This window comes from Ostrinia furnacalis, unplaced genomic scaffold (genome assembly GCF_004193835.3).
Source record: "Ostrinia furnacalis isolate ACB-3 unplaced genomic scaffold, ASM419383v2 OfSCF0651, whole genome shotgun sequence".
Lineage (NCBI taxonomy): Eukaryota > Metazoa > Arthropoda > Insecta > Lepidoptera > Crambidae > Ostrinia > Ostrinia furnacalis.
The window spans coordinates 154159-179803 of NW_021130890.1; the positions used below are offsets into that span (position 1 = coordinate 154159).

Genomic DNA, 25645 nt, shown 5'->3' on the forward strand with positions numbered 1-25645 from the left:
GAATTTTAATTAATTTAAATTAAACGCAGCGGACATCTGATTTCCCCCGTCGCCGGCGATACATATTGTAGCGTGTCCCCTTTCCGCTGTTGGTCCACTTTCCGTGGCCAGTTTTGTAGTTTTCTGTAAGTTCGTGTTTGGTGATAGGTAAACTTACATAATATTCTAGTTTTGTTGATCCAATATGCACACGTGGTGGGTAAACATTTCGTGGCCAGTTTTGTAGTTTTCTGTAAGTTCTTGTAGTTTTAACTTACACAGGTCGGTACCTTTTCGAGTTTCGTGTTGTGTGATTAGACGTAAACTAACTCAGTTTTCTACTAATAAGCAAATGTTGACGTTTGTAAATTGTTTGTTACAAACGTACCTACGTACGTTAGGCTAAACACTGAGGTTTTTTGTACACAATTGCGGATTTCGCGGTGGGCGGTAGGAGGTGCGCGGGGGGCGGTATCCGTGACGGCCGCGTTTACGTTAGCTCCGCTGTATTTTGCCTTTTAAAAATAAAAAAAACGCAAGTTATCGCCCAAACTGTGTGTCAGTGCATTCCCCGGGGTGTTGTGGTCGCGTCACGCATAGAAGCAACACTTGAAGTGCAGGGAAATTGCGACTGTGAGACATTAAATGGATTGACAGTGATCGGTGCAAACAATTATCATATGTGTTGTGGCGGGTACATTGAACTCACAGCTGATCGGTTCAACGACCGTCCGTGCCACTGTCTACATAGGTGTCAAATTTCGCCCGTTACATAAGTGACACGGTAGCGCGGTTGGGTAGCCGTGGGACTAGCGAACACTAATAGACGCAGGGACTGTGGGTTCAAACCTCAAAATATAAATATTTTTTTTTGTTTCTTTTTTTGTTTTTATTTTTTGTTTTGTTTTTATATCCCATTATTTAATACAACAAAATGTCGCCAAAGGGGAAGAAAAGCAATAAGAACTGCAGTGGCTGCTTTAAGAAGATTGAGGACCGTAGGTTCCTGGTATGCAGTTTGTGCCGGGACTCCTACGATTTAGAATGCGCTGGAGTTTCCGAGCAGCGCTTCTACAACACGCTGACCGGGGACCACCGGGCCAGTTGGAAGTGCGTCTCATGTAAGAGTCGTCAGCCCAAGACGGACAATACAAACACGCCGGTCCGAGCTTCGCCCGAGTACATCACGCAGCGACGCGGCGCCTCTGAGCTCAGCCCCATGCAGCTGGACACCACCTTGCCGGAGCAGGGGCACGGCGACCAAAACGACACCGCGCTTAATATGACCGTCGAGGTGTCGGACATCCAGGCGCTCACTCTGGAGATCAGGCACTTCAGAGAGGTCTTCACTTCCGAGCTCCAGGCGTTGAGGGAGCAGATGGGCGCGCTCAAAGATGAGGTGTCGGCGCTGTCCGGCAGATTGGACCGCTGCGAGAGCCGCACGAGCGCACTGGACAAGCGGATGGACACCATCGAGGTCTGCCTCACGGGCGTCGGGCACGCGAACGCGGAGCGCCTGGACGAGGTCGAGAAGAGGCTGGAGGCGGTGGGGCGCGTGCAGACGGAGGCCGGCACCGGCGTCGGGTCGGGAGTCGTCGCGGCGCTGGAGCGGACCGTCGCCGAGCTGAAGCTGGAGCTCAACGACCGCGACCAGGACGCGCTCCTCGCGGACCTGGAGATCGGCGGCCTCCCGGACGAGAAGGGCGGGAACGTCTTTCACGACGTCGCCGTGCTCGCCGGCCGCCTCGGGGTGACCCTGGAGGAGCGGGACGTCGTGTTCGCGGAGCGCGTGGGTGCGCCCCCGGCCGAGACCGGCGGGGCCCGCCCGCGCCGCGTGGTGGTGCGCCTGGCGCGCCGCCAGCTGCGCGACGACCTGCTGCGGGCCGCGCGCGTGCGTCGCGGCTCTACGGGCGAGGGCGGCGGCCGGGTGTACATCAACGAGCGCCTGACTCGCTTCAATCGCCAGCTGTTCTACCGGGTGCGTGAGGAGTGTCATCGGCTTCAGTGGAGATATTCTTGGACGAGACGGGGTCGCATATTTGCTCGTAAGGGTGATGGTGCGCAGGTGTACCAAATTCGCACTCTGGTCGACCTTGGCAGGGTTTTCGGTCTGCCAAACATATGACTAACAGTCGCGGGTCCCTGTAAATGCAAATTTAATACTGTTATAAGGTCTGCCCTATGTGTAATAATTAAACATCTCAATGTTATTCTGCTGAATGGATTGCTTACCTCTGTATTGTCAATGTTCCCTATTTCTTTAACGATATTAGTTTTTTATCAGCTTGCTCCAAATTTGGTTTTAAATTGCATCAACAGACTGTTATATGACAGAAATAAGAATCAAATACATTGTGATTATTGTTTAATGCCAGTATTTAGTGAGTACAAAGAACATAAATGTATTTACATTGATGTTGCAGACACCATTGCTACTATTTATTACTACAAATATGATTGTTTGCTTTATCGCTTGACTATTGGCCAGCTTTTACATAACCTACTTAATCAACAGGCCTTGGGTTAAAGAAAAATTTACTTGTGGGTCTATTTAATGCGGGGTCATTGAATACTCGACATGAGGAATTTATGATTGCGATTGAAGAACTTGCTCCTGACATTATGGCCATAAACGAAACGTGGCTTAGAGCGGGGGAGGATGATGTGGCTCCGAAACTGAGTGGCTATCGGCTGAAACACACCCCCAGACCAACTCACATCCGAGGGGGACGCGGAGGTGGTATAGGATTTTATATACGGAGAGGTCTTAATGTAAGGCCGTGCCCTCACCCTGGCACTGATGTGTCTGTTGANAATGGACTTTGCAACGCAAGGGTGGTGTCGTGTCGTGTTCGGATCCGTTCACGGTACTTATGGTCATGGCCACACTTATATATCGTGGATTGTAAAATTATTGTTGTCTTTATTGTTATTATCNTCCTTTGCCAAAAAATAACTAAATAATGATTAAAAATTTATTACATTTACTACTAGATCCTTTATTAATAGTTATTAGATAGATACCAACTCTTTGATAAATTCAAATTGGTTCAGATATGAAATTATGAAGAATTTTAGATAGGGGTCTGTGAGACCCGACGTCCATGGGAGTGTGATTATTTTTTCACAACTATAGTTAAAGGTTAAGTTTATGTAGTGAATGCTTTAAAAATGGCTCTATCCAACAATTACATAGTAAATTACCAGTGTTTATACCATTATGATTAAAAAAGAAACATCTAAACTATTAATTCTGCGATTATAAAATCTCGTACTTATTGTAAATTAATGTGATGCTGGCAGGATTCGAACCCAAGACCTTAGCTTACGCTGTAGTTGGATACACCAACCACCAGGCTACGCGGCCCTTAACCCCAGTTCATTCCAACTTTTAATACATAATTAAATGACAGATCAACTTCAAAATGGCCGCCGCCGCGGAATATGAATGAGCAGCGCCATCTAGAACTTTCCGTTAATTTTCTTTGCTGGAAGCAATTAAAGCGGTTGCAATAGAGAAATGCTGGGGGAATATTTGACAATCGCTCGATATTTATGTGATGTTAATAAAATATTGTGCCAATTTTTATGGTGGACAGCTATTTTTATGTTTTTAAATAGGTAACGATGCTTTTTCAATTGTATCCAGTTTACCAGTTGTTGTGACAATTTTAAAATAATGTAATAATGTTATAGATGCATAAATAAATAGTTATGTTGAAATTAATATTATAATAAAGGTAAGCATGATTGCACATAAAACATTATTACTATAATTTTGTTGCACGTAAATATTTTTTCTTATCACAATGTCCTCTGTATTGCTACTATTATGTATTCTGTGATATTACTGTGTATATTAAATTGTCATCTGTATTATTATAGACTAAAGAAAAATTACTACAATGTTTAAAAAACTTTCGCAGCAGCAAATAATTATAGTCAAAACTAAAAAATCTATTTTTTTTTGTATACTTTCCCCTGGTAAAGCATTAAAAATTTCCGAACTCCAGAATAGTCCCCCAGCAAGAGAATATCACTCGGAGTCGAAACATAGTTGTGGAAGTATCCCGGGTTTGTGATTTAATTAAGAATTTTAATTAATTTAAATTAAACGCAGCGGACATCTGATTTCCCCCGTCGCAGGCGATACATATTGTAGCGTGTCCCCTTTCCGCTGTTGATCCACTTTCTGTGGCCAGTTTTGTAGTTTTCTGTAAGTTCGTGTTTTGTGATAGGTAAACTTACATAATATTCTAGTTTTGTTGATCCAATATGCACACGTGGTGGGTAAAGTTTTCGTGGCCAGTTTTGTAGTTTTCTGTAAGTTCTTGTAGTTTTAACTTACATAGGTAGGTATTTTAGTTTTGAACCAATATGTACATGTGGTCGGTACCTTTTCGAGTTTCGTGTTGTGTGATTAGACGTAAACTAACTCAGTTTTCTACTAATAAGCAAATGTTGACGTTTCAAGTAAATTGTTTGTTACAAACGTACCTACGTACGTTAGGCTAAACACTGAGGTTTTTTGTACACAATTGCGGATTTCTACATTATATTATAGTTAATCTGATTTGCTATCAACTGATTGAAGTTGTACTGTACAACTAAAATTATTGAGCTTGAGAAAATGCGCAAAAATGATAGTATTTGTATGGAAAGAGGTGTTTTAATGTCACCATTGACGCCTTGAAGGCATAGTGCTAAGGTTGCCTGACTTTCATTAGGATTTCATTGAATTTGTGCTTCTTAAAGTAAAAGATTGACATCTTTAACAGCTCACCACACCAAAACGGTATGTTCAAACAATCTGAAAACTTCTACAAATGCATACAAATTCTAAAATTGCAAACTAAACATCGCCATTCACATCTGAAATTCCCAAGATGGCTGCCGGTTCACCATTGACTGGATATTTTGTAGAATATCTTAAAGGCAACATGACGGCTCAAAACTCCCTTTTAAAACACCTTGGTATTTACAAAGAAAATATTTTGGAGGTTGAGCATTCTTTTGACAGTATAGTCACTTTAAAATCTTACTAGCTCTTGCCTGCGCGTGAAATTTTGTCTGTCACAGAAAAACTTTATCGCGCGCGGTCCTGTTTTAAAAGACGGGATAGAAACTATCCTATGTCATTGTCCCGGGACTCAAACTATTTTAAATTTCATCAAAATCGGTTCAGTGGTCTAGGCCTGACAGCGTAACAGACAGAATTACATTCGCATTTACGATATTACCAGCTGTGCCCCGCGGTGTTACCCGTAGTAAAACGTAACCTATGTGTTAATCCAGGGTGTCAGCTAACTCTATATTAAATTNAATAAATTTTAATAAAATCGCTCCAGCCGTTTAGACGTGAAGAAGTAACATATACACACTCACAAACATTCGCCTTTATAATATTAGTGTGATAATTAGTAGGAAAATATGGATTTATGAACATTATTATATTGTTTCATGTTTCTGTTCACAATATACAAGAACGACTAGCTAAGTTCATGAATTTTGACATAATAAGGCATTATTTTTCTCTAAAAATTTTCAGTTTGAGAAAAGTTTTTACAAAGAAAAAATTGGTAGATTTTCCGGGAAAAACATAAAAGCCCACTTTGCTTTTTTCTTTTCTACTGCTTGACAGAATGACGCGTCTTTGATCAGTTAGTTTATTTCAAGAATGCGGATTAAAAAAAAATGTTTGTAAGTAAATAAAATTTACCTACTAAATTAAATAAAATACTAGCCCTCTAAAATACATATTGATAATAATAATTATGTAATTGACAAACAACTACGTAACATTTTGTACCCTAAGGGCCCTTTCCAACGGTTATCCAGTTTTGCGGGGTCCTGTAATACAGGATCCCAAGGCAAAACTGGACTGTCGTGTTTGAAGTGTGTGTTTGGAATTTGAATTCCAAATGCGAATGGCTCGGTTTTTGCGGGACACTGCAAACGGGATGTTCGTGTGAATGTTATTATAATTACGTATGCCAAAACGGGATCCTGTAAAAAACAGAATGTATCCGTGGGAAAGAGCATTAAAACTTCAGGTATATAAGACAGGCCACTCACAAGGTGGACCGACGACCTTATGAAGGTAGCGGGAAGGTAGATGCAGGCCGCCACTAACCGGCCATTGTGGAAATAATTGGGGGAGGCCTATGTTCAACAGAGGACGTCCTATGGCTGAAATGATGATGAGGATGATGAATAAGGCAGTAACCAGCATGCATCTCACTTAACACCAGGTGCGATTGCGGTCAAATACCTGCCTTGTTATGCAAAACAACACAACTAAAGCCCGGTCTGCGAGCACGTAGAATTTTGTCCAATGACCCCAAGCTACCCATCCTTATCTTTCGCGCGTAATTATATTGCTGTCGCGACTGTGCGACGGGCGCCCGCAGTGAGTGTGCGAGCGAACCTAAAATCGACGTTAACATACACAATAATGTACAGTCCACTGCAATTACTTACTAAAAATGTATAGTCCGATCTACAATGGACTGTACCAGCTTTAAAAATCTATTTCCAATCGCTGCAACGTCATTCTTTATTTCGCGCTTTCAAAACATCATCTCGCGAACGCTGCAGAATTTTAAAATCAAACAGAAACAATACAGTATAAGTGAGCTGTCAGTGCGCGCGTGAAATATTATTTCTCGATGCCGCCCGCCCTGGGAGTAGGGCGGCCAAACGTCCGGATTTGGCTGGACTTATGTCTGTCTGGGCTGTGTCCGGTTCTTGAATCTTTGGGGATTCTTGGCTTGGATTGTAAGAAAAATATTTAATAAGTTATAGAAGATTTTGGACTGTCTGAAAGAAATCGCTTTGTAGCTATAATTGTGTCAGCATAATATATTGTGGAGGCAGGCCTCCCACTCGATGTATTAATGATCTGGTGAAAGTCACTTAAAGTAGCTAGATACGGGCAGCAGGACCGGTTGTTGTGAGAATCCATGGGGGAGGCCATTGAACAATGCTGGGTTCAATTAATGAATTGTATGTTTTTTGTCAAATGATGTATTTTTTTTTCATTTTATGTTGTTTTCGTATAGTGTCTGGTTTTTTTTTTCAAATAAATCTGTCAAACACTGAAAAAAATGTTTGGTTACTGCTTACACAACAAAAGTGACCACCGAACACTTTGGTTATGAGGAACAAAATGTTGTGTAAATTAAACAAATAATTCTGTAGTGAGCTAGACTTAGGTTTGGTTATTCAGTTTCAGCCAAATGACGTCCACTGCTGGACAAAGGCCTCCCCCAAGGTTTTCCACAATGAACGGTCCTGCGCTGTTTGGTTATAGTTAACACTTAGTTCGGTGGTCACTTTTGTTGTGTAAGCAGTAACCAAACATTTTTCTTAGTGAATGGACTCAAATGCCCAGTTATTTTAAAAAATAATTTTACTTTTTATATTTTCATAATATATGGTAGCCCTACACGGGACTTCGTAGGTTTACTGGCAGCTAACGGGTTAAAGCATTTTGCCTGGAATAACCGCTGGCTTTACTCGTTGTTTTGTTTGGAGTTTATTAAATGAGGAGATATGATAAAAGTTTGTTACGGTCGGCTTAGTAAATGACTGAGCGGGTTTTGATAAAAATATTACAACTTTAACAGTGGGAAAAAGTTATCGATCAAAAGTTATCACACCAAAGGCTGTTGATTAAAATACCTATATTTTTAGTAGTTTGGTCTTGGTCACTTCAGTTATGACCTATTAGAAAGAGATAGAAGAAGATAAGTACCTGTCTACTCACGGACATTGCCCGCGGGCGGTGTGACTGGAGGGAGTGGCGAGCGTTCGGCGAACGAACGAGCAATGTTCGGTTCGTGAGCGAACATCCACGAAGACAATCCTGACGCACTCTCTTCAACGACTTTGTACTAAGCGGTCTCGATAACATGTAAAATATCCTATAGATAACTAATTTCATATAGTCCACTCTTTACATTTATAAACTTCCACTACACACACTATCGAAGTAACAGTACCTATGTCAATAATTACTTTGTGTGTGGACATGTTAGTTCCAATGAATTCTTATGACAATATTATTTACACAAACAAATATGTTTCCGTCTTCTAATATTAGCATAGCTGTCGCACAATATTTGTATGTCATAATCATAGTAAATTTTGTTCACTATTTCTCCATTCATAGAAAAATCGTATCGTTACATTTGTTTGAAGTCACGAATCACCATCATCATCGTCATCTCAGCCATAAGACGTCCACTGCTGAACATAGGCCTCCCCCAATGCTTTCCATGTTGCCCGGTTGGCAGCGGACTGCGTCCAGCGCCTTCCTGCTACCTTTATGATGTCGTCGGTCCACCTTGTGGGTGGACGTCCCACAAGTGAAGAATGATCATACGATAATGCCTCCATACCACATCNGTCACATCCCTAAATACACAAGCATATTTTAATAAAGCTCCGTTAGAATTTGTTTACAAAAGCGCACATAAACTGTTCAAAAAGCTGTTTTTCGTCGCAAAAAGCTAATACAAAGTTTCCCAAATCGTTTAAGCGCAGCATCAAAGGCTACGAAATCTGCATCTAGTAAACACCTCATATAAATTTGAGAACTTTTAAAATTCAATGCGCTCCACAAACTTTGTGTGCTCTAAATCTGCGGGCATGAAACTCGCGACGGCCGAGCGATGGCGGAGCGACGACCGAGCGATGGCGGGGCGACGGCCGAGCGATGGCGGAGCGACGGCCGAGCGATGGCGGGGCGACGGCCGAGCGATGGCGACGCGACGCTACGGCCGAGCGGCGGCGATGAGGCGTAGTCATTGACCTCTATACACACTAGACAGGCAGTCTCATACATGATACAAATGACAGCTAATTTTGTGTGCCAATTAGAAGCGCCATTACGAGTGTCATGTCATCATAGCTTTCACGAGCAATGTGTTCTGTTTTTGGGCATATTGCCTCGACACCCTTGTCACATTTCCCTTTAGTTTCTGTGATCTGTGGCAGTAACCATAGGAGTAAGCGAGAAAGAAAATCACTAATTTTAGTTCCATGGACACTCGTATCTGTCTCCAGTATGGCCTACAACGCTAAAATGGCGTAAATCAAATAGGCACAAAAATATTATGACAGCAGCTATAATATATTTTCTATGTTGTTGTATGCATCGCAGCCGTTCCGCCGTCGCGTCGGCGTCGCCCCGGCATCGCTCGGCCGTCGCCAGTTTCGTGCCCGCGGACTAAAGGATATCTGTCGGGGATTTGTTTACAGTCTATCACGATAGTGTACGCGGTGTAAATATGTATTTTGGATGCATTCTTCTTGAATTTTGTCTGGGAAAACAATAGATAAGTATGTTCTTGAAGGAAGAAAAGGTTTGTGGTTTAAAATGTATTGGTTGTTCAAGATAAGTTTTTAAATGCCGTCTAGACGATTGGGAAAACTGGTTTTAGATTTTTTGTCAGCTAGTTTAGATTTATGACAGTAACCGTGAGGTCACCATGTTTAGTGAGGCCTTTTACTCTATATCATTTGCGAGTAACTTCTTCCTTTAATATATCTCTATAAAAAGTGTATTATAATTACAATTGCTTGTATGTAATAAAACCATCTTTACGACCATTTTAGTAGGCTTTCCACAGTATATTTCCAATTTCCTTGAAAATAAGTCCAAAACGTGACTATTCCAGCGCCCACTGAGAGCATGTATTAAATAAATCGAATGCTATCCACACTAACGGCGGGCGGACCTTAGGCTGCCTGTCTATTGAAGCGGAGCGAGGATAGTAGCGGAGCGAGGAGATTAGCGGAGCGGAGTTGTGGACTTTAGCCTTTGCCATACTTGACGGAAATATCATCGCAGATCTTTCACAAAGCAAGATATTTATTTTAATTCGGAGTGACCGATCATAGACAATAGACACAGAACAAGAAAAAAATACACAGGGACAGTACAATTTAGGCGATCTTGTCGCTATTAAGCGATCTCTTCCAGATAACCTATGGAGAGGAGAGTTGTATAAAATAAGTATGAATCATCCGCGTAGAGTCCGCGACGGCAACTTCCTCAAGTATGGAAAAGGCCTCTGTCTGTCAGGAGCTAGGCCGCAAGTATGCGACTTGTCCTTTAATTTCCGCTCTCCGCACCTCCACATCTCCGCTCAGCCTTCCTACTCAACTTCTGCGCTCCGCTTCTCCTCTTCGTTTTCGGTTTTGTACAAATTTTTTAACTAGCCAATGAAGAGGAGCGGAGATTTTTTAACTCGCTTATCGCTCCGCTACCTAGCTCTGCTCCAGTAGACAGGCAGCCTAACGGCGGAGCGATCCTTAGTGTTAGATATTCATACTGGCATTCCTAGATATGCCGTACGTACTAAGAATATATTATATGGACACCAAACTGCTGAGCAAAATTAAACTTTAAAAGAAATGGAGTAGAACTCAATTTGGATTCGGGAAATAGTAATACAAATGTAGTTAAATGTGATCGAAGGAGATTTCGATTGTTTCAAAAGATTGGTTTTATGCCAATAACTTAGGAAATGTTTACTAAGGCTGAGTACCTAACTTAACTTTAAGGCCCAGAACAGACGGTGGAACGCAACTGCAACGAAACTGCAACTGCTAGTTACTTTTGAGTTGCATCTAAGTTTCTGCCATAGCGTCCGTTGAGAGACCACACATGACGTGACCAGTTTGAAACTTTCAGTTTCAGTTTCATTCATCAGAATCATCAGAAAGTTGCAGTTTCGTTGCAGTTGCGTTTCACCGTCTGTTCTGGGCCTAAGGCTGAGTTGCACCACCTAACTTTAACGGTAACTATGACGATAACCAATCCTTTTTGTATGGAGTTTGAGAGATTTTTGACGTTTGTCAAAGTTAAAGTAAGGTGGTGCAACCCAGCCTAAGATTCGTATACTCGTAGTTTGTAAAACCCAGAAGTAGAGTTACTAAACAGAATGTTACTTTAATGTATTATTAGGTGAGATAAACGAAATAATGAATGTATTTTCAGATACTCTACGAACTACAGGAGAAATTGATCCTACAAACAAATTTTTAGAACTGATGGTCATTGGGGTAGATGATTTCTCAAGTGGCAAAGGCTGGAAGACAGTCTACACAAACTTTTCACAAAATTGGACAGACAGCGGTGACTGAGTTTGTTGCGGCGCTTCTTCTCAGCACTTGCCAAATGTTGGTTTTGAAGCGCTGGTAGGGCGAAAATAATTATTAGTCTTTTATTTTTTCATTTTAATATTAATGATTTGTAAGCAATATTTTTAATATTCCATACAAATAAAGGAATTTTGACTTTGACTTTGATTAAAACTTAACTAATAATCTGATATCAATGCTGATTCCTCAAGTCGCCTCAAGAAGTAGGTTTTCAAGCGAACAAACATAATTTCTCCAAAGATTGTGATCGCCCTAACCGGTACTTTGTTAATATTCATAGCAAGCTGTTGGAATCTATGCCTTATTTGGCAAGCGGCTCACGTTCGCAAGGTGATATATGATGACCAAGCTCGCACGTTCTACTCTTGTAGGATTTGGCGACTAGGAGAGCCATCTTGTGGTAGTTTTTCTTTACCTCTGACTAAAATAACAGACGAGTAAGTTAAGATCGTCGTTCTGTCTCCTTCCTAAAGTTGCTGTGCCCTAACTGGGTCCACATTGTATAACTGCCTAAATTGTAAGACCTAATGTGAAAGCTAATGTGGTTATGCAATAAACGATTGAGTATTGAGTTTTTGAGGCCTCTGAGTTGTTGGATGGTTTGTTCAACTGCTGGACAAAGGCCTCCCCTAAGGCCCGATTTCCGACAGTTCTCCGCTCTGCTCCGCTCCGATCCGCCTTGATGGAAACGGGGTCTAATGATTTCCGCAAGGTCCTGCTGCACGCATCCAGGCACCTCACGCAATCTACCAGATCGTCGGTCAACCTAGTGAGAAGCCTGCCCACACTACGTCTTCCGGCTCGTTGTAAACTAAAGTGAACTTTATTTACTAAGTGGTGTTAATGATGTTGATAGTCAAGCAAAATTGCTTGAAATAACTCTGTAATGAACACGTTCACAGAAAACTATCAAACCTTTTCCCGTAGCGAAACACGCGCGAAGTCACGTGCGAACATTAGTGTTAAACAAAACAGTCAACCGCGAGCAATTTAAAATCACTATAACGTGTACATGTAACAAAGTAAACACCGTGGGGTCCTATGTAGTTGCTTTAAGGGCGAATTTGCAACAGAAATGTGAAGTTCAAAAGCATTGGTTCCCAAAGTGGGCGGCACGCCCCCCAGGGGAGGCGCAAAGACCTTTAAAGGGGGTCGCGGGCCATCTGAGTCCTTAAGTATAAAAAACCTGCGACCGCTGAGAGAATAATAATAATAATAAATAAATATCCTTGGACATTTTACACTGCGCTTCTAGTCCCAAACTAAGCAAAGCTTGTACTATGGGTACTAGACAACGGATATAAACATACTTAAAATACTTTTTTTTTGTAAATACATACTTATTATACATAGGAAACACCCAGTCCAATACAAACAAATATGTTCAAAACCAGAATGAGAATGCATTCCAGACTGCTCGTTACGACCAATAAATAGGACTGGAGGAGGGGGCGCGAAATTTTTTGTATGGTCGAAAGGGGGCGCGTCTCAAATAAGTTTGGGAACCAATGCTTTGAAGGCTTTACTCTAAAAACACAACTTTTAAACCGAGTTGGTATTCCCGGAGCACGCGTTAGTGGTTCATTTAAAGTGTTTGTGTTTGCCGTTCGCGGGTCGACGGTTCGATGCCCGAGTATATTTATTGTCACACTGCCGCGGAATTAAGAGTGAGCTTTTTTAGGTTCCGTTTTTGTGTGGATAGGTTAAGGATATTGTTAGATTTTGGGCCTCTTCGTGTAAGTTCTAAGTAGTTACTTCCTGATTTGGCAAGTAACAGTAATATATGTCCGTCCTACCCGTGATATGACAGGGGGCGCCACCGTCAATACCGGATCGCTGGTTCCGTTTTTTGCCAAGTTGGAAAACACTGAAATGTCATTTGCAGGAGGGCGCTGCCATCAATGCCGGTTCTTATTACCGATCTTTGCCATTTGACGTTTCAAAATCGTTCATATTCATATCAATTTATTCACTTCGCAATGTTACAGAACTTCAACTTTAAGAAGAATTATAGCGTCAAAATCTTGTTAGTCTCGACCAGGAATCAAAACCGAAACTTCATTCGCTCCATCGCTTTACTATGTTATTGGATTAATAAACGTATCTTTAATTTGCTTATGAAAGGACGTCGGTTTATATCTTGCCTAAGGCAATCTATTTTTTTCAGCGAATTCATGTTCTAGCAAAAATCCAAATAAACATGACTTTAATAACCATAATTCGCATAAAAATTGTAACATTTCAATATCAAATGATGAATTAATACTTAATAGTTAACAGTAACATCGAAATTAACAATTATTTACTTGAAAATCGGGTTAATAATATCAATTTGCGGTTAAAATGGGATTTTCACTTGCTAAATTCCAACCGCGAATCAGGTGAAATCGGGTCTATTGGACGTAAATATTTGATGGGTATCGAATATTCAAGGTATTGCTGATAAAAATATTAAATTGTACCACTTTTCTGTGCTTAAATATTTGCTGAAAGTAAAATCTATGTACTTTATTGAGTACCTACATTGTGGGTAGCTAATGTTGGCGGTGTTTAGAAGTTTTATCTACCCAACAATATGTATAACGACATACTAAAACCACACATGACATAAAAACAATGATATATTATCACGTAAATACGTGATACATTGGAAACAGTGTCATACTTTTAAGTAACTTGAAAAAATTTACTAACTGAATTAATTGAACAGTGCAATGGTTAACCTTCAGGAATATTTTGATAGGGAATGGAAAAAGAGAGGTCCAATTTTAAGAGCGTCTGATATTGGTAAATCTTGAGTGAGACCAATTACTTGATGTGTCTTCTAAATTAAGTTAATTTTAACTATCAAGAGGTATGGTTTAGTTTCTGATAGCGTGACAAAATTATGTTAACATTTCTTCCAGTTGATCCACAAGAAACCAGGGTAATTTACCCCAAAAATCTTAGGCTATCAATACAAAACTGACTCACCATCAATCTTCTTCCCATTCTTGAACCAGGCGACCTCCGGTTGCGGTTTCCCTTCCACCACGGTGCACGTGACCTCGACCTTGGCCCTCTCGTAGAGGTCCTGGAGGACTGACCCGTCTTGCAGCTGTCGGTCACCCACTGTCACCTCCACCGACTTTGGTTTTACTGTGGACGAGAGAAAGGGTACGGTTAGTTAGGGTTTTACTAAGTTTTTTTGACGATGCGTACATTTATTTGATTTTAAACTTTCGCGCTGCATAACATTATAATTCTGCGCACAAATTAACTCTACATACCAAGCCCGCCGACTGTATAAGTNAGTCAAGGAGCCCATCTCTAAGCTTTTGAATTAAATCCTGGGTCTCATTGTCGGCGTTTTGGGCCATTTGTGCCCAATTTAAAGGTCGATCAATATGATTGACTTGCATCGCTGGTGGATTTCTGCTCAAATAATCTGCATGGCCCATCATGGAGCCTTTTCTATATTCAATGGTGAAGTTAAAATCTTGCAGATAAATCCACCAGCGAGCAACCCGCGGAAGCAGATCCTTCTTACGCTCGGTGGCTTTCAGGGCATTGCAGTCGGTTACGATTTTGAAAGTTACGCCTATCAGATAATGCCGAAAATGCTGCAATGCTCTGACAACCGCCAACGTCTCGAGCTCGTACGAGTGGTATCTGCTTTCTGCGCCTTGGGTAACTTTGCTAAAATAAGCTACCACGCGTTTGTTACCATCAGAGTGTACCTGCATTAGTACAGCCCCATATCCAGCACTACTTGCGTCTGTGTGCAGCTCGACCGGTAAGTTAGGATCAAAAATTGCAAGTATTGGCTCACTCGTCAACTGCGTTATAAGATATTGGCGGACTTCCTCCTGCTCAGGTCCCCAAGTGAATTTGACGTCTTTTTTCGTAAGACGTGAGATACTTGCAGTTTTTGTCGCATAGTCTTTGATGTAGCGCCGAAAATACCCAGCCAGACCCAAAAATTGACGCACTTGTTTAACATTCGTCGGAGTAGGTGCATTTACAAGCGCTTCAATTTTTCGGGGGCTCGGCCTAACCTGACCATGGCTAATGACGCGACCTTCATCGAAACTTCCATCGTTCAGCGAATGTGCACTTTTTTGCTTTGAAATGTCCATCTAGCAGCGACACAACTTCTTCATAGCTCAAAACTCCCACTTCCTTAGGTAAAGCTAGGTCACGTACAAGCTTGTAGGTGGATTCTGACACGTTGCTTAGTAAAATGGCTCGACGTTTACTACCGGCTTTGTCTATCTCCGCACCAATGTCATTTGCGAGAAACCATTGTTCTAAACGAGCCTTATACACCGACCACTCTTGAACTTCGTGGCTAAATGAAGTTAAAATGCCGACCGTAACTTTCGCCATAATTAATTTGCACGCGTTAACTTTTAATCTCGTTCGCCAAATGTTATATCGTCGGTATATCGGAATAGGGAATTTAAATAAGCAACAACCGCTACGTTTAAGTTCGTGTATTCGACTGACGCAACAGCCGTTGGAAACAATAGTGAAACTACCGCTATTACATAAAAATAAAAATAACAAGGTACCCGCTTAGTAGCTTAATATTATAACAGTACTCTACTTCGCTACTCAGAAAGGAACACTTTTGAAGATTGATCGAAAATCCAGCATCGGTAAGGGTAGTTAACACTTCCCGCAACAAAGCTATGCCGTCACTAACTGTCATGCTTGGAATGAGTACATCATCAATGTATACTAAGACGTGCCCTGATTCGATCAACTTTCGAAGCGTGTTGTTGATAATTCGTTGGTAAACCGTTGGTGAATTACATAGTCCGAATGGCATTTTGACGTACTCATAATGTGACTCCGGAGTAACAAACCCAGTCTTGTGTATTGAGTCTTCATCTATTGGTATCTGATGAAAACCTGACGCCATGTCCAGGCTGGTGAAGAATTTCGAGCATCCAAGGCGGTCAATGTGGTCCTCGATCAATGGAAGTGGATATCTGTCTTTTATAGTAATGCGATTGAGTGCTCGAAAGTCCACACACATCCTGTCTGTGCCATCCTTCTTTTTAACCAGAATGATTGGGCTTGCATACTCGGAGTCAGATTCCCTGATTATGTTCTTATCCAATAAATCCTTCACAATATCGCGAACCTTAAGTTTCTCCTGATATGACAAACGGTAGGGGTGATAGGCTACTGGAACCTCACTCGTTAAGTTTATTTTCATTTTGCCTGTTTTTACCGTAGTAGTAGCCGTGCCAGTTATCAAAAACGAAGAGAAATCGTTTATTACGGTCATCAAAGAATCCAGTTCTTCGCCTTGAAGAGGCGTGTTGACCTTATTAGGCTCTTTGATATTAACAGAGTTAACGTTTAAGATCGTATTGGATGAATGGGTCAAGTATTGCTGATCTTTCGTCCTCACAAAAGTTACACCATCCCTATTTAGGACGTCGGTTCCGATAATGATTGGCGTATTCATGCAAGAGGCAGGTACTACCACAAAATCTATATCCAGAGCGATATTGCTGAACTCAACTGTGAGTGTGACATATTCGTGAGCAATAATCTCATTATCACTTATTCCCTTAAGAACGCAGTCAATTTGTTTCTTTGAACAAGAAAAGTGTTTAAGAACCGCCGAAGATATTAACGAAACGTTCAAAGCCCCGCTGTCTATCAAAACGTCTACCGGTATACCCTGTATCACTGCTGTACACACGTCATTATTTTTAGTTGACTTAGAAAGTTCTTTGCATAAGTTGACTTTGCGTTGATTATTATTTTGGCCTTCAGATCGAGCTTTGGCGAAACAATCACTCTCCCTATGTCCTAGCTTCTTGCAGAAACTACACGTTATTTTTGGCTGAGTTTCAGGAATCTTACGCTTTTTAGGGCAGTTTGAGTTTATATGTCCAGTCTGGCCGCAGTTAAAACATTTATTTTCACTACGGTTGGTATTTCGTTTTCTAAAAACATTATGAGAAGGTCGATTGTCTTTGCTACAGCCAGGCTTGACATAAATAGCTAAAAACGAGACTAAGTTTTCTGTCGTGAGGTTGGCGTTCGCAGCCGCAGCCCTCACTTGCGCATCGTTAATACCGCGTATCACTATTTGAACCATAAGTTCCTCACTAATACCTTTAACTATGCGCAGGCGCAATAGTGATCGTCGTGCGTATTCAGCGTAAGTAGAAAACTTGTCAGAAGAAGTATTCATGACATCGAAAAGTGTTTGAGCGTAGTCTATTTTGGGAGGACAAAGCGACTTAAATTCTTTCACAAAATTAGACCAAGAGCGATCACTATTAGCCCATTCGTTTAGCCATAATTTGGCATCCCCTTTTAAACAATTAGCAACGCGCGACAGACACTCTGATGATGATTATAATGATTTTTCTAGTTTCGCATCATTGCCACAATTATTTTTATTTGTGTTAAGTGGGGGGAAACTGCACGCCACCTATGCGGTGTACAAAACTGAATTTCATTCTGAGAAACTGAAAATTTTGAAGATCCTTAGTAAATACTTTTAGGCCAAGAAAGGTCAATGTTTGGAATCTTTGCAGATTAATTCTTATATTATGTTTTTAATATTACATAATATTAATAAAATAAAATAAATGTTGGACCATGGGTCCCCAGAAGTTTCCCCGTAACACGCCGCCCCCCATCCCGTAGTTGAGACATCGGAGTACTATATTTCATGACACTTAATATAAGTTTATGAATAGCCTGATATAATTGCAATTTTTCTATGTCGGAATATAATCATGTATTATGTGATTTATACTGACATTTATTATTGGTTGTGAGATTGAAATCACATAACTCTATCCTAGTACAACAGAGTCACTTATTACTAGTGACCACTGATGGTAAAAATTTAAAAGCCAACCGACATATTTTACGAGATTCAACTGTTGCGATTCTGAGCTGGATGCGGCTGGTGCGCTCACGAGCATGACACGTGATGACTGTTTTGAAAGTCAGGAGGTCAAGTCCTCTGTTTCCATCTGTTGTCTGCCTTTCGGGGAAGTCCCTTCAAGGTAAAAAAAAAAAAAAAAATATCCTCAACTAACAGTGCGTAAACTGGCATCACCGTACGTGATACTACATAGTTCTTATTTCTAATCTCGAGGACAAAGCACGAGCATAATTCACGATACTAATATACTACAAAAAAACAGATAAAACAACCATGCATGACATAATATCATGTAAATACGTGCTATACCTATTGGTATAAGTGTCATGGTTTTAAATAACTTGAAAAAAAAAATGAATTAATTGAATAGTGTAAATCTTTCTCTTCAATCCTAAAATGTTAACCTTCAAAAATATTTTGATAGTGAATGAAAAGTTTAATTTTAAGAGCGTCTGATAATATGTCTGCTAAATCATCTGATTTTAACTTAAAGAGGTAAGGTCAGATCACAGACTAACTGTGATACCGTAACAAAATTATGTTTACGCTTCTTCCAGTTGATCCAGTAACCATTGTAGTTTAGCCGCGAAAGAATGTCTAGTCGTGAAATAATGTCTAGGCCGTCTAGCTCGGACAATAACTCGCAGTTCCGTCCCAAAGACAGGAGGACACCGTCAGGTTTTAGTGAGTAGGCCCTGCCCATCTGGCAGGGAGAGCCTCACATAACCAACTGATTCCCCCGGGTCAATGGGTATGCAATTTCATGCATTTCCTGATGAAAAAAACACCAGGGCAATTTACCCCAAAAAAATTTTAGGCTATTAACCGCTTGAGTCCCAGACGGCATTCATTAATGTCATAACAATTGATTATCTATTGTGTGGGCCTTGAAGGATTAATACAAAACTGACTCACCATCAATCTTCTTTCCATTCTTGAACCAGGCGACCTCCGGTTGCGGTTTCCCTTCCACCACGGTGCACGTGACCTCGACCTTGGCTCTCTCGTAGAGGTCCTGGAGGACTGACCCGTCTTGCAGCTGTCGGTCACCCACTGTCACCTCCACCGACTTTGGTTTTACTGTGGACAAGAGAAAGGGTACGGTTAGTGAGGCTTTACCAGGTTTTCTGACGATGAGTACATTTTATTTGCATGTATTACTTTTGACTGATTTTTCAGTCAAAACCACTTTTAGTTGAAAAAAATCAGTCTAAATTCTTACGATATATTATGATTAGTGAAAATTACTTGAAAATCATCTGAAATGTGTTATAAAACCATTTTAAAGTATAATTTTTGTATGATTTGTGCATAAAACGTGATCACACCTACTTTATGTACCACAATATAATGTTGCTTTTAATTTATTATCATATTTTAAAGAAATTTAGGTACTTTGTTTCGATTTGGAATTTTTTACTGATCGATAAAATTTAAAATCAGGAAAAAGCACTTTTGACTGATTTTTGCTGTCAAAAGTGGTTTTGACCGATTATGAGTTTTGACTGTAATAGATACTACAAGAAAATGTATTAATATAACTAAAACTACTTAATTTTAATTGTTGAATTAAATACAGAACAAAACAACCGTGATCTCCAATAGCACGAAATGCTGTCTCTATTTATAAACTAAAACTAAACAAACCAAAGTACCTACTTTGATCTTAGTCAACAGAAGACGTTGTATGTCAGATGTGTAAAGTTAGATTGGGTTTCGTAGCTACGGCGTAGATGGTAGCGCTGTAGTAGCGTAGTCGTAGCACTTTGCCGTAGTATGGCGCGACCGTAGCTGCTACGATTCGATTTGCTACGAATATCAAATACGTACTATGTCTGAATACTCTTATAAAATGATCATTAAGCTTATAGCAGACTTATCAACTCGGAAAGGGATAGCCTTTTGCGAGCTGTCATTGCCTGCCGCTGTCAACCGCGAGGCGAGGCGTTTACGTTACGGTGCGGATAAATGTGCGTTGCTGTATAGAGTTTCATACAAAGAATACTGACCGCCACGAATCGGTACGGTTACGATTCCTTTCCTGGTTGTTAACCTTTAACCGACGAGGTGCGGTCTCACAGACCGCTCCGGTTTTTGAAATTTCTGGATTGCAATGTTCTACTTACTCCCGTGTCCCGATCGTCTCAGTACCTTCGAGTTTAGTTGCCCAAACGCCATTACAGGTAGTGGTTACATCGACGAGGACAGTTTTAATAAGATAATTCGATTTAAAGTTCAACAGCGGTCTGTGGGACCGCACGTCGCAGACTACGTGACATTTTTGTACCATACTGAAACTGGCGTTTTTGTTTTAGACGACTAATTTTTCGTAAAAATGATGGATCCTGGGCCACCACAACCTAGGAAAAGACATTTCCTAATGATATATTGATGTTTGAACATAATATTATGTAAAAGATGGTAGTCTGTAAAAAAATACCGCGAAACGGGTGATAAATCAAACAGTGACATGTATGTATTCTAGGCTCTGACATGCCAAATCAGCCTGATGTCATTGCACCAGCTGCAAAAGAGACGTACATTTTAGTCCATCTAAATTGAAAACGAAATTATCTTACAGGTGTTACCTATGCATTCCGAAAATGCTTGGCATGCAGTAAAAAAATGACCTGATTTTGCCTGATGTTTACCCTACGTCAATTTTTTTTTGTGCATGTAATGTACGTGTCATTTATTTTTATTTTATTCATTATGTTCACTATATTTAGGAAGGAGTATAGTTTTTCTTGCTTTGATTAAAATTTACAAGTTATATAGGTATTATTGAGCTCTAGTGTAATTTCAATGAAATTAAGGGTCAAAAAAGTTTAAGCCATATTAAAATAAAAAATATACATTGATTCCTCGCAAATTATACGTATGTTTATTTTTAATACTATAATGTTCTCAAAAAATATAAAAACAATATACTTTTATACAAAAAAAAAAATACTTTTTGAGTAAGCAGTATAGCGGTCCCACAGACCGCACGTCGCAGACGGCGTGACAAAAAAATCACGTCGTCGGTTAAAGGTGTGTCCTTTGTTTTGTATTTTTTTTTGTTTTCAACTATATTTTATTCTATTTTATTTTATTCTATATCCAATAATACTGGCTATAACACTGGCCCATTTATTGTCCTGAAGCAGTAGTAGGGTTAATACTGGGACGTGTAAAAGTACTTTTTTTAAGCCTATTTACAGAAATAAATGAGTTTTAATGAGTTTTTTAATGAGTTTTAATATATTTATGAACTCGACTGTACCCTGTAAAAACTAAATTAACATAAGAAAAACTAAGAAGAAGGAAAAAAAGAAAAAGAATGTTTCTTGTAGACATTTCAGAGAATTTTTGGTACTTCATACAATACGGACTTAAAAGAAATCAAATTGTATAAATTCAAATTTCTACAAGTCACCACAAAATAATATCCACTTTCAACGCGTGATGTTCATAAGTTCCGCACCTGATACTTTGAATTAAGCACGTAATTATTCACACAAACCCATCAAACTATCTCCTTACAAATTCCCCGGCATTTCGCTCGGGCATCGCTCCGTCATCTACCTCAAATACACAAGTAAAAAGGAGACAGTAAGCTTGATGGACGGTTGGACGGTGTGTTACATTGTCAAATTTGGTTACCTAACTCATTGCTATTCAAATGAAGACATGCAACAAAATAACGAAAGGCCAGGTAAATAAGTCTAGGTAATGGTGACTGGAGGAGAATGCCGAATTTTTTTTTAATGGCATTACGTTCGCCCTTTGTGCCGTGATTTATGTGTAATATAATTTTTAAATAAATTAATTAATAGGTACGTTGCAAGACGCAAAGATATTGTAACACATTGAATGTGTTTTTACACATGAAATCCAAAAACCACTGAGGAACAAAATATTTTATGTTGTTATTGTTGTTATTGCAACAGATTTATCGATGACCTCATAAAAGTACCAGGAAGGTGCTTAATGGTCATTATGGAAATCATTATGGGAGGCTTTCAGCACTGGACGTCCTATGACTGAAATGATGATGATGAAGAAGGTGGACTTAGAATACGCCCTAGCACCATAATACCGATTTTGCTAAGTTAATAAAACAATGTGGTAAATAGAAGTCCTCGATTTGAATCACAATACCGAGTCTCCTGTCCACACGTACGTTGTAATAAAACTGAGACCGCAACTGAATTAATTCTAGCCGTCAACGTCTAAAACAACAAAACAACAATTAAACGCACGCGTGACAAATAGCTGTCCTCGTAAACGGCCCCAAGTGACAGCTGTCAACGAGCTGTCAGATTTGCCGCCAATCCCGCGGACTGTCATGGCGGATTCTGCGGATCTTTGGAGCGTTTTAGTTTATTGGATGGCCACAATGTTCATTAATAAGCGATGGTCAGGCTATTTCATTTAGATAGGTATTATGTACACTAATATTATTAAGAAGAGATTTCATTGTTTGTTTGTTAAGGATACGCTCCGAAACTTCTGCAAAAAAATCTTTCACCATTAAAATTCTACATTATTGCTCATGAACAAAGACGGTAAAAAGCGAAAGAAGGTCACTGATTACGAACGGACTGACTCACTCATCACGAAATCTCAGAAACTATAAGTGCTAGGAGTCTATAATTTTGCATGGGGGTTCCTTTTAGAACGAAGGTGCTCAATAAGACGGGATTTTGGGTGGGTAAAACGGGATTCACGCGAACGAAGTCGCGGGTGGCAGCTATAGTATGTAATAAACACTGATGCCTTGCTTTCATTATAATAGATCTGATTTTACAACAAAAACGTAACAAAGGTAGCCTGATGTGCTATCGACTGGTGTTTAAATCAAACAGCTTTCGCGCAAAAACGTCTTACAATATCTTTACCGTAAATAAATATGCAAAAGCCTCAAGCCCCAAATAATTTAGGAACGGGGACAAATCAGAAAAGAAATCGTATTTCGTACCATTACGGGGACTCTTTTAAAATCACAACAAACATAATCACTAGGCAAATTGTGTATTGTAAGCGTCGGCCATCTTTTTTTTGGATTCCGGCAAAAAATAAAAGGGAGAAGGAACACGGGTGTAAATGGATATAATAATTGAAACAGCGTAGAGCCATTGAGATGGGCTGGGTCTTAACCCTCGAAACGAGGCGCTTTGTAAGTATAATTTGGGGTCTAGAAGACCCGTTTAGAATTTGATTTCTCCAAACGTTTCAGTAATTTTCTGGTTGCAAAATTAAATTTTGAACACCGAAGTTCCTAGATTATTCAACGGGGCAATGTTTGATGAAGACCTAATTGGTCAATAAAACCTTAATAATTCTATGATTAAAAAGTGTTATTCGCTAACAATCACACGATTTTAAATGGAGTATAATGTGGCACATAACTGCCCAATTCTTTTTTAAAGACTTTATAATAAAGCATCATCTTTAAAAATGTTTCTATGACCATTATGAATTAACAGTGGTAGCATAAAATATGACATGTCACCTTTGGCTCTTGATTAAAAGAGCGTAACCAACTTATTGAGGACATTCAAAACAATACAATGAGATGAAGCGATAGAGTCAAATGCTCTCTCACGAATTTTTTTCATTTTGTCTTAAATATTTTATTATAATTTTAATATCTGATAAGACAGGGCATTAATATCTGGGTCTGACAGACCCACAGCGGCTGCCGAGGGTTATCCCAATTTCATCGGCTAAAAGGCGTCGGGCCGGTACCCGGAGCATTTGAAAAAAGCATAACCGAGATAAGTGAGATTTTGGCGGCCGCCATGACACTCTGGACAAAGAGCAAATGGATGCAGAAGAATCTCTATACTTATGTAAGAGCTGAATACATTTAATAACTCAAAAAGGTATGCCCATTGTACCTACACACAATAAACAAATGGAGGAATGATGAATAACCCGAATGTCTAACGAGACCTGCCGAAACTATTTAATTATATTTGTTGCATAAAAAAAAATCTTGAACGGATTTTTAATTTAACCTCTTTTTCATAGCACATACAACTTATGCCCGTTTTCACCATCAATGTCTAATTTTTAAGTTACCCCTATTGTAACACATAATAAAAATTTTGTTTTCATAAGGGTCACTTAAAAGTTAGGGATTGATGGTGAAAACGGGCATTAAGTCTTAATGTATTAGTTACTAGAAGTTCACTACATTATTATTATTTATTAATGGATCTTAGTTGAATGAAATATGCGTAAAAACTAAGACTCTATTTTAGACACTTTTCATGCACAAAGAGATTAGAAATAATGAAACTTAAGGAGCCTAATAAAGAATCTAGTGGGCCTTCTGTTGCTCATTTACTCTATGTCCTGGACATTCCCGTATTTGCAGGTGCGGTCGTTGTCTGGATTGTTTAGAATCGCCTGATAGCAAACAAAGGCGAAGGAAAGAGAGTAAATTATATTTTGAATTGCTTGATAAAGTGAATGGTCTAAGCATTGCCGAGGAAGTTCACAAAAAATGGTAAAGTCTACTTATTAATTTTTCAGGGGTCGCATTTCTTGTTTCCAGGTTAAAAGTCTAGTGGTACAACTTTTTTAAACAAAGAGATTTGAAATAAAAAGTTTGAACTTTGAACAACTAGGTTTCGTAGTAGGCTCGTGTATTCGTGTCTCATCTGAGACACTATTTAGAAAGAAAAGAAACATCAGTACTTTTACATTTCAACTAAAATAGTAAGACACGGATCTTAACGCGACGTTTATTAATGAGTTACATTATGTACTCATTTAATAAAATCGTCGCGTTAAGACCCCTGTCTTACTATTTTACATCAGTACTTAATTCAAATTAAATGCGGTAGGAACTAAAAACTCCGGAACTACTGAACCGATTTAAAAAATCCTACATTTTGTTTAATAAACATAAAAGCGGTACGAAGTTCGCCGGGCCCGCTAAATAAATAATTCTTCTACAAAATCAACACATAACGAGGTACAGCACAAGAACTTTGACACATAAAAAGTACAAAAAATACAATAACTGTATAGTTCCAAAATACTGAACTGTCCTATCCATGACATTGACAGCGGGGCGCCACCGTCAATACCGGATCGCTGGTTCCGATTTTTGCCATGTTGGAAACCATATAGTTGAACGATGGTAGCGCCCCCATGTCATTGAGTTTGGTGGGACAGTTCAGCGTGGGTCATCTATAGTACTTTATTTCACATCATGATGTCATCAACCAAAGTGTCAACTAACCCCATCAATCTCAACATCAGTATCATCGAACAATAACAATCCCCAATCCAACGGGGACGGCAAAAAATATCAACAAGCCGGCGATATTGCGTATCTGTCAAATCTCCCGCCTAATTCCTAACTGTCATGGCGGCCGCGCGCCAAAATTTGACATCTTTATTTTATTAAGTTGGTGACGAGGGACCGAATGGGCATAAAGAAAGAATATGAAGAAGGTGCAATTGAATGGCAAATAATATTTTAAATTAAAACAGAGAAAGCTATTTCATAGCCAACTAAGAAACCCTTACATATTTTACATAGCGCCATTAATTAGTCAGAATGCTATGCAATGCAAAGTAGATTAA

The 25645-nt window shown here is 39.7% G+C and overlaps 1 protein-coding gene across 1 annotated transcript in view; it reads right to left on the minus strand.

Annotated features, from left to right (window-relative positions):
• nrm (neuromusculin) overlaps positions 1-25645 on the minus strand; it is a 194256-nt gene that overhangs the window by 104365 nt on the left and 64246 nt on the right. Inside the window, exon 3 of the mRNA XM_028323573.1 lies at positions 18974-19138. Within this exon, the coding sequence (XP_028179374.1) occupies positions 18974-19138 (165 nt within the window). The remainder of the gene's footprint in view (positions 1-18973; positions 19139-25645) is intronic.